The 10,609-nt window shown below is 34.5% G+C and overlaps 1 protein-coding gene across 1 annotated transcript; it reads right to left on the bottom strand.

Annotated features, from left to right (window-relative positions):
• Positions 1-4,184: 4,184 nt before the first annotated feature.
• LOC137651517 (GRB10-interacting GYF protein 2-like) lies at positions 4,185-4,595 on the bottom strand. Its single transcript, XM_068384747.1, has one exon. It carries the CDS (start codon positions 4,593-4,595, stop codon positions 4,185-4,187), a length of 411 nt encoding a protein of 136 aa, XP_068240848.1.
• Positions 4,596-10,609: the final 6,014 nt, after the last annotated feature.

Below are 10,609 nucleotides of genomic sequence, written 5' to 3'. Positions count from 1 at the left end.
CTGTCATGTATCTATCTAGCTATCTATTCATCGTTGCAAAGTTTAGGATATTTCAATATATATTTCCTCAATATCACTCAGTTTTCAAAAAGTTTTATGCTTTTTTTTTTCAACCAATTTTTTAATTCATTTTTGTGCTCAGATGCAGCCTTAGCAATTCTAACTTCTTGCAAATATTTTTTTGTTGAAAAAATTCACAACAAAATCCTGCTATCTTTTAGTGATATGATGTGTCCTAGGAAAATCATTTGGAAATATATTTTGTGTAATAAAAAACTAAATAAAAATTAGATGTTTATTTATTAATTGAGTAATACAATATATTAGCAGTCAAACATTCTCTCTCTCTCTCTCTCTCTCTCTCTCTCTCTCTCTCTCTCTCTCTCTCTCTCTCTAAATATTTATCACAACACACTTATACTTCAATAATTTGTCTAATTTACCTTTAATATCTTTTGTTATGTTTTGATTCATGACTAACACAATTCCCCTTTACGTTTATCTCAAGATTACAAAAATATAATCGAAATATTTTAATTAAAATAATGATATAGTGATGACTTTAATATTAAGCTCTTTTATATACAAAATATAAATTTTATAAAACATCATAATTGATAACATACTTTTAACAGCTTTTTAAAATTTGACATTCATTGTGGCAACACAAAATGTTACTTAGAAACTATGAAAAACGTTTAACATCGTTTTCTTTTTCTTTGTATTTTTCTCAAATTTCTGGTCTTCTGCTGTTCTTATTTGCTTAGAAAGGCAACTTCCTTTGCCCCGAATTCAGTCATCTTTTCATTCCAGTATTTCTTCATTTGGTACTCCCAAGAAACCAAGTGTCTTCTCTCACCTTCCAGATTCCTCTGTTGTTCTTCCAACAACGCCTCTGTTACCTGCAGTCTCTGTCTCACCATAGAAAAGTGGTTTTTTAATTCCTTCGCCCTTTCGTACGAGATATTTTCTCGTTCTTCAGTTAATGACTGCATGCCATTGGACTTGGAAGCAAGTACTTCTTGTTCAGCTTTTCTTAAGAGTTCCTCTTTTCTGGCCAACTCATTTGTTAATTCCACAAAACACTTTTCTGCTTCTTTACATATATTATCATTGTCTTGTAATTGACAGAGCACCTGCCCCCTTTTGCCATCAGAAGCTTTTCATATCCTGATAATTCCTTTTCAAATTCCACTTGTCTTTTACTAATTTTGTTTAATCTTGATATTTGTCGTAAAACGTTTTGTTCTTTTCTCGTCAACACTGCTTCTTTCTCCATCAGAAAGGAGTCTTTACTTTGAAGGAAGTTTTTCTGAACTTCCAAACGACAATTTTCCATCTGTATCCAGTGATTCTCTTCAATTTGTCTAACTTCTTGTTTGTGAAGTCTTTGCTCTTTTCGTTAAAGTTCTCTTTCTTTGGAAGCCATTTCTTGATAACTCCTCTCCACCGAACACAACATCTGAGACATTTTCTGCCTCAGAGTTTCGACATGAAATTCCTCTTGTTCGTCGACATCCATATCTTGTGGATAAACCTCCTTAGTTGTTATCTCCATTTCAGTAACGGGAGAAGAAGAGCTTTTTATTCCGTCCATGTCCGTGGTAGTCAGCATTATGGCTTCCGAATGAAATGCTTCCCCTTCTTATACTTTACAGATTAATTTTATTTTACTTCTTATGATTTCGTATAATTCATATTCTCCTAGAGATGATAATGTTTTTTTTTTTTTTTTTTTCTCCAGTTTTACTGATAATTCGCATTTGGAGTTGAGGATTTTTAACCACTCCTATCTTTATTTTTTTTTTCTAACTTGAAACCTTTTTTAGGTTTCCGTATATTTTATGATAGATATTTGTGAACTTGGGGAATTTTACTTCTGTTGTGGACTTAGGAAATTTCATTTGATATATATATATATATATATATATATATATATATATATATATATATATATATATATATATATATGAATTGTGCTCTTTGAAGATTCTCTGTTAATTATTACATTTCTTCAGCTATTTCTGAACTTTGTTATTTTTACTGAATTAATGATAGGATTTAGGAAATTTCACTCAAGTGAGAATTAAGCAGAATGTTTTTAGTAATGTTTGAGCCGTCAACTTACAATATTTTTTCCATAATTCTTTATACGGTGACAGATTTAGTACAATTTTAATTTGGGAAGTTATGCCCCAACTTTGAAATATACTTAAGAGTGTGAGAGGTTCGAACTCAGTTTCTATAATCCATAGTCAGGTACTATAACCACCAGGCAATCACATTACTGATTCTAATAATACAATTCTTATATATATATATATATATATATATATATATATATATATATATATATATATATATTTATATATATATATATATATATATATATATATATATATATATATATTACCTAATGTATTTTTCATGTTACCGCAAAGCTCAATATTCAATGTTAAACAATCATATTCAATTCATGATAACCTTCAACAAACCAATGTAAATTAACCTCAAATTCAGTCAACCAATCCTCCATTTATAATTACTATTCGATATACTTAACTTATATTCTATTAAACATCATTTCCAGCTAATTTATTATTTAAATTGTTAATATTTATTGAGCAAATCGTAATAAAATTATCGCAATAAAATCGTATTTCAACATCATTCTATTATCCAATTTTTAAACCGTTGCCTAAGATAAATAACACATGTTTTATGTTTTCCCATATTTTTATCTATATCTCAATCTTTTGATGAAAGTTTTGCTCTTTTTTCGCTAATATTGCTTTCTTCATCCTCCGAATAGTAATTCTCCCCCCTGTATATGGATTTAGGAAATTTTATTTGAGATGAATTTTCTCACTTCAATTAGAATTGGCCATTTTAAAGATTTCCTAATTTTTAATAATAATTGAGATATTTCTGAATTTCATTAATTTCCACTGATGTATCTTTTCAAGTACTTGGGAAATACGTGAACATCGAGATATATTTTTCACTTGAATTTGCAGTCAACTTTAAATCTTTTTATAAATCTTAATTACGAAAGTATATTCTCTCGTAAATTTTTTACAATATTTTTTAAGGTACTCTATACTATTTTAACTTCTTCATATTGTAATGTGGTTTAAACTTAGGTTGTTAGATCTCTAAGCAATTATGCTAACAACTTTACTTACTCACGACAAGAATACCTAAAATATGTCTTTTATTTATTTGCATATTATTTATTGCCTTTTGTTATTGGTTTGAGACAAATGTTATTGAATTATGCTAATTTTTTTGTCTATCTGTTTATTCAATCATCAATGACAAATTTTAGAAAGCCACCATTAGGCGCATTTAACCTTGAGGAAAGTGGATGACATCATAAACATGGCGTCTCTTTTGTTCGAACAAGTAACTTGGCTCCGGCTTCCATTTCCTTTCATTCACCTCAACATATTATACACTCATTTCCCACGTAACTTTTTCTCATAATCTACATTTGGAAATATTTAAGTTTGGTTGTTGGTAAAGATAGACTGCTAATAATATATTTTATATCATATAACTTAATGAAGTAAAAAAGCTACCTTCAGGACTATTTCCTAGAAGCGAACATCGAACGTAAAATATGCTTATCATCACAATAGGTTACCAACTTAGATAAAAAACAATAACTGAAGTTATTTCTAATGACAAAAGCGATAGAAGTCCAACTTTTTCTGTGTAATAAAAAACCTAAATGAAAATTAGAGATTTATTTATGCATTGAGTAATAAAATATATTATTAGTTAAACTCTCTCTCTCTCTCTCTCTCTCTCTCTTTCTCTCTCTCTCTCTCTCTCTCTCTCTCTCTCTCTCTCTCTCTCTCTCTCTCTCTCTAAATATTTATCACAATAGACTCAGAGTCCAATAACTTTTCTAATTTACCTTTGATATTTGTTATTACATTTCAATTTTATGACTAATACAGTTCCCCGTTAAGGTTATCCCTGGATTACAAAAATACCATTGAAATAGCCTATTTAAGATAATGATAAAGTGATAACTTTAATAATGTGCTCTGTAATATACAAAATATGAATTCTATAAAACATCATTATTGAAAACATACTTTCAACACCTTTTAAAAATTTGACATTCAATGGGGCATCACAAAATGTTACTTAGAAACTATGAAAAACGTTTAACATTATTTTCTTTTTCTTTGTATCTTTCTCAGATTTTTGGTCTTCTGCTGTTCTTCTTTGCTGAGAAGAGCAACTTCCCTTGCCCCCAATTCAGCCATCTTTCCATCCCAGTATTCCTTCATTTGGTGCTCCCTAGAAACCAAGTGTCTTTTCTCACTTTCCAGATTCTTCCGTTGTTCTTCCAACAAAGCCTCTGTTACCTGCAGTCTCTGTCTCGCCATAGAAAAGTGATTTTCAAATTCCTTCTTCCTTTCGCACCAGATATTTTCTTGTTCTTCTGTTAACGACTGCATGTTATTAGACTTGGAAGCAAGTACTTCTTGTTCAGCTTTCCTTAAAAGCTCCTCTTTTGTGGCCAACTCATTTGTTAATTCCAAAAAAACACTTTTCTGCCTCTTTAAGTAATTTATCATTGTGTTGTAATTGACAGCTCATCTACCGCTCTTTTTCCATCAGAAGCTTTTCATATGCTGATAATTCCCTCTCATATTCCACTTGTCTTTTACTAATTTCGTTCAATCTTGATATTTGTCGTAAAACTTTTATTTCTTTTCTCATTAAAACTGCTTCCTTCTCCATCAGAAAGGCATCTTTATTTTGAAGGAAGTTTTTTTGAACTTCCAAATGAGATTTTTCCATCTGTATCCAGCGACTCTTTTCAATTTGTCTAAATTCTTGTTCGTAAAGTCTCTGCTCTTTTTGTTGAAGTTCTCTTTCTTTGGAAGCCATTTCTTGATATCTCCTCTCCACCGAACACAACATCTGAGACATTTTCTGCCTCAGAGTTTCGACATGAAATTCCTCTTGTTCGTCAATATCCATATATTGTGGATAATACTCCTCAGTTGTTATCTCCATTTCAGTAACGGGAGAAGAAGAGCTTTTTAATCCGTCCATTTTATTTTACATATGATTTCTTACAATTCATATTTCTCTAGAGATAATTTTGCTTTTTCGCAGTTTTACCGATAGATTTGCATTTGGAGTTGAGAATTTTTATTCCTGATTTTAACTTTTGTTCTAACCTGAAACCTTTTTCAAGTTTCTGTACATTTTTTATATTTTGCGAACTTGGGAAATTTTACTGCTATTTTGGACTTTGGAAATTTTATTTGAGATACAGATTTCTACTTCAATTTGAACTTCTCACTTGAGAGATTTTGTTAACTCTTACATTTCTTTAGCTATTTCTAAACTTTTGTTATTTTTACTGTAATATCAACAGGACTTAGGAAATTTCACTTAAGGGATAAGGGTTTGAGCCATCAACTTACAATATTTTTTCAGTAATTCTTTATTTTGTGATGGACTTTGTGCAATTTTAATATGTGAAGTTGTGCCTTAACTTTGAAAAATACTTACAAGTATGAGAGGTTCGAACCCTGGATCCTAAAACCGAAGACCAGTACTATAACCACTGAGCCATCATGTTGCTCAAAACAGAATCTTAACATATAAACATATATTACCACACCTTGTATTTTTTTTCTTTTTCAACAAAACTCAATATTCAATGTTAAAAATTCGTATTCAATTCATAATAACCTTCAGAAAACTATTGTAAATTAACCTCAAATTTACACGAACAATCCATTTGTAATTACTCTTATTAAACATTATCTACAGTAAACTAAAGACTTGATTACCTAATGTTTACCTGTCAAATCGTAATACAACGATTATAATAAAATTGTATTTCAACATCATTCTGTTATTCAATTTTTTAAACCGTTGCCTATGTGAAGAATTATCTCTTCTCGTCTGCTTCCTTTTGTATTTTTGGCTCTCTCCTAATAATACTGTAGCTGCCCATTAAACGTCTCTCCGATATTAGGTTTTCTTTGTCAAAACATTGGGTAGACTATTCTAAATCAAATAAACTTGGTGACAGTAGCGTACGCCATGCTTGTGACTACACAGCGTAGATACGCATAACAAAAGCCTTAGCGGGCATAAGGTGGTTCTTTCCTTAAACTACTTGGGTCGAGGTAAATTACTAAACTGATTTGAATATAATTCTCAATACTGCTGAATTGAAAGCAGCTTTTATTTTTCACTGCCAATAATTAAGCTCTTTTAATTTCAAGATGTATGCCCATCGCACCATGCCGTTGCTAATTAATCATTAACTAATTAATTTTTAGCAAGCCAGAATAGGTAGGATTGTTGTATATATAAACTCCCTTAGAGCAGCAAGATTTCTCTGAGTATTTTGTACAAAATCTTGGCTCCTATGCACTCCTTGCAACAATATATTGTTCTGCCCTAAAGTCCTGATATGGCATCTCCATTGGATTACCCTGCGCACCATGTGGAGAATTTTTTAATGTTATGTTGTGAGTGGGAACTTAGTCCGGGAAAGTCTCCTTATAACAGTTACATAAAGTTCAACAGGGGAGGATATGAGCACTTACTCTCGGGGCACAAACACCCTGCTAATACTTTACTGTCACAATTCACAAACCATCACTCTTAAATACAAAAGGCAAATTTACTGTCCAGAGGCCGGAGAACTCCACACGCAGAAATATCAATAATTTATGGCCTACTCTAGCATTGTCAGGTCTATAGTCATCTCATTCTCAGGCTCTGTTCCGGCTCCGTCCCAGCTACCCCAATGAAATGCTGGACAGGTATTCTACGTTAATGTAATCAGACAAAATCCAAAATGGGAGCAGTGATGTAAAGTAGTTTAAAAGTTTAAAGATAAGGATCTTTACCTTCGAAGCAAATATATTAATGCAAAGTTTCTCGCTGTTACCACCTATAGACTTACTTAGGTTTTCTCTTTAAATATTGGGTACTTTGTCCCGTGATCAACTATTCATTTCACATATTAAAATAAATGAGGGAGCAAAAATACTAAGGAGGTTTAATTAACCTAATATTGATTTATTCACAAATTTACATTAAAGAAACGGACATCTTAACAAAGACAAAAATGGAATAATAAAGAGAATGCAAATTAAAGCAATTCAAAATTATAAAGATGATGGTTTAGACACGCGGTCTGCAATAATAAAAAATCAAAATGGGGTCTGGCACGTGGCCCACGTGACCCAGAGACTATGCTAGTCTCCAAGCAAGAAATTATAATGGAAAAATATTTACACACAATCCCACCGCACACAGTCCGAATATTGTAATTAGCCAGGTTCCCTATAAAGTTAAAATTAGTCTAAGCTAATAAAAAATGGGGGAAAACTAAATGGCCATTGATGTAGTACCTGCACTCCTTTGAAGATTAGTCTTATGCCCGTGGTGGCTGTTGACCTGGTTGTTGCACTAATTGGCACGTTGCACTCTTGCCTGGCTCACCCCAAGAATCCTTGTTGGCTACAACTATGGTATCCCAGGGTCCTCTTCTTCTCAATCTCTCCGACCGGCAGCAACAGGACTCCTTGGTGAGTCACGTTTGGGAGAGTGGGATGGGATGGGGGTGAGCCAGAAGTGCACGGGTTCAATGACCAGGCAGGTTAGCAGGCTAGGGGAGCTTCTTGTTGAATGGGGCTCGACTCTACGGTCGAAGAGATCACCTGGCTTCACCTTTCCAGACAGGTGAGGAGCTTGATGCGCACGGTAATCCATTGGGGTTGCCATATCGGGACTTCAGGACAGGGCAATATATTGTTGCAAGGAGTGCAGAGGAGGCAGGATTTTGTACTAAATACTCAGATAAATCTTGCTGCTCTGAGGGAGGTTATATATACAACAATCCTACCTATTCTGGCTTGCTAAAAATTAATATTCAAAATGATTAATTAGCAATGGACTGGTGCGATGGGCATACATCTTAAAATTAACAAACCTTAATTGGTATTGAGAAATATAAGATGCATTAATTCAGTAGTATTGGAATTTATATAAAAAATGCAGTTTAGGAATTTAATCTCGAACCATGTAGTTAAGGAAAGAACCAACATATGCCGTGGTTACACTAAGGCCCTCTAACGTGCGTATCTACGCTGTGACGTCACGAGCATGGCGTGTGCCACTGTCAACGACTTTAAGTTTAGATTTAGATTAGTCCTCCCTATGTTTCGTTAAAGAAAATTGAATGTAGGAGAGATCGTTTAAGGGGTAGCTATAGTATTAGTAGGAGAGAGTTAAAAATGCGATTGAAAGAAGAAGAGTGAAGAAAATTCTTCACACCCTGGGGATAAAGGGGAGAAAAAAGGGAGAAGGGTTAGTTCCGGCAAATGTGATTCAACTACTTGTTAGTATGAGTGAGATATGGTTACTGGCTGAATGATGAGTGAAGTTGTTCTTCACATCATCGTCCGTTTAAAGTTAACAAAACGCTGTTAACGTTAATTGAAATCAATTGAATCAAAAGTTATGCTTTCACGTGAATTTGGGGAAAATTGAACCACGCAGGCAATGTTTCACGGAAGCGTTAATTTAAGCATATGATCAATTTTAACTTTAAACGTATGATGCAGTAATAACAGAACGATTAAAAGTACTCAATTCTTCCCACCCTAGGGGTACGGATAGAGCAAACAAAACATAAGCCAATAACGGTCGAGATCAGCAGCAAGTCCGGCCAAATGACAAATTAAAAATTATGGGGGTGAATCCCAATCCCGGTCTGACACCCAACGTTTTACATGAAATGTCTTCACATATAAAATGACTGGCGTGATGAAAGCTTTGAATTTGTCGCCTGACAAAAGGAGAAAAGTTACCTCCTTCTCGACGTTAAAAGGTGAAAAGTTATTTGACACTAGCCTGAATGATAAAATGAGACAAACTAGGTCCCTGGGGACATCGTATTTCTGACAACTAAGGTCTTGGATGTCATCTTCAAGGGAAACGTTTAAGATGGGAACATTAAAAACAATACTTAATTTCAGCACGAGCTGAAGGATGTCAGGGGGATTATAGCAACATGACAAGCTGTCAAGGCAAAAATTAAATTTACGTTTTAAAGTTAAAGCATGGGACTGACCGAAAAAATGCTGCTGAATGACTTGGCAAAAATAATAAAGGCTTGCAGTTGCGCCATATAAAAGTGAATGAAAACAATGAATGATGTTTATGGTACCGTTATCCTTAAGCAAGGTGAATCGTAAACAGGCTCTAAGCTCCGGTGCTAGGTCTACATGCGTGACCTTCGCTAAATCCGCCGTCAGTGCACAAGGTTCATTTCTGACTGCTAAGGTCTTAACCTTGCGATCACGCGGCTCCTTCTGAGAGCGGGTTTCAGATTTTGACGTAGATATTTTAGCGATGACACGGGTTGGAGCGGAAGTTACATGCTTAAGAATAGGACAATCAGGCAACGTGGGCACTAGTCCGTGGGATGGTACGAGTTTGGTGACTGAGTTTACCGGTACAGGCCTCTGCTGGCCATCACGCACACGGTTAAGTTGTGTGGTATCTGCGCTACCACTTGGGGGGTCCATGTTAAGACTGTGAATGAGTTTTTCTCCGGGACGGACTGTCATCGGCGGCAAAGACAATGGGGGTTGAGGGTGATCAAACGCGGGTGGCTTAAGTTTCGGAGATGAGGACGGAGCACGTGGGACTGACACAAACTCACTAATCGTATGCCGTGTTGGCAACATAGTATTGGAATGTGACAATTTTACAGGTTGAGGAATTGATACAAAATTATGAGCATTGTGCTTGACTGCTGATATGTTAGAAGTAACAATTAGGGGACTATTAATAGCGTTTACAACTGGACGTGTCACTGAAGGTTTTACCCTTGAAGAGGAACACGATTGATTATCTTTAATTATTAAATTGGGATGAGCCATGAGGCTATTAAAAGCAATCTCAACTTTACTCGAACAGGCAGCAAGTACGGGATAATTTAATTTGACAATAGGATGGTCGTAATGACGTCTCCAAAAATTCTTGTAATCGCAAAGTTCGTCTCTTACTTTACTAATTTCACTTTTAAAATGACTCACGGCTTCAGGACCCATGTTAGGAAAATCTACTGAAGCGAGAGCATGAAGTGCTAGGGCTGCGTCCTCACAAACAAAGGTGAATGTTGTCTCCTGTTTCTTAAGCCTAGCGTTAATCTCCTCGGGGCTAAGCGTTTCCGCCTTGGGCGGTGGAGGGATGTTTACGTTACTAGTGAAGTCCGCCATCTTGGAATGACCACGTTTTGATGAACGGATTCGTAAAAGCAAATAAGGGTAACTGAATTTTCAAAAGAAATGTAAAAATGAAACTTTACACATTTACTAGCGTGACAACTGAACATTTAAATTTACTCATGATGGGAGGAAAAAGTTAAATGGACAAAAACAATATAAATCATGAAATTACTTTAAACTTCAAAGTGACCGGGTCCAACAAAGCAGACGATGCCCAGGTCACGTGACTTTAGACTTTGCTAAAAATGAATTATATACGCACGTGGCGATAATGACTAGTTAATTTCCTTTAAAGTAGAACATATTAGAAAGCA

The sequence above is a fragment of the Palaemon carinicauda genome, chromosome 13, assembly GCF_036898095.1.
Source record: "Palaemon carinicauda isolate YSFRI2023 chromosome 13, ASM3689809v2, whole genome shotgun sequence".
NCBI classification, from domain to species: domain Eukaryota; kingdom Metazoa; phylum Arthropoda; class Malacostraca; order Decapoda; family Palaemonidae; genus Palaemon; species Palaemon carinicauda.
This window is presented reverse-complemented; position numbering and strand designations above follow the sequence as displayed.

Excerpts from the sequence above, each read along its gene's own strand:
- LOC137651517 (XM_068384747.1), bottom strand. The coding sequence starts at position 4,595 with ATGATAAATTACTTAAAGAGGCAGAAAAGTGTTTTTTTGGAATTAACA.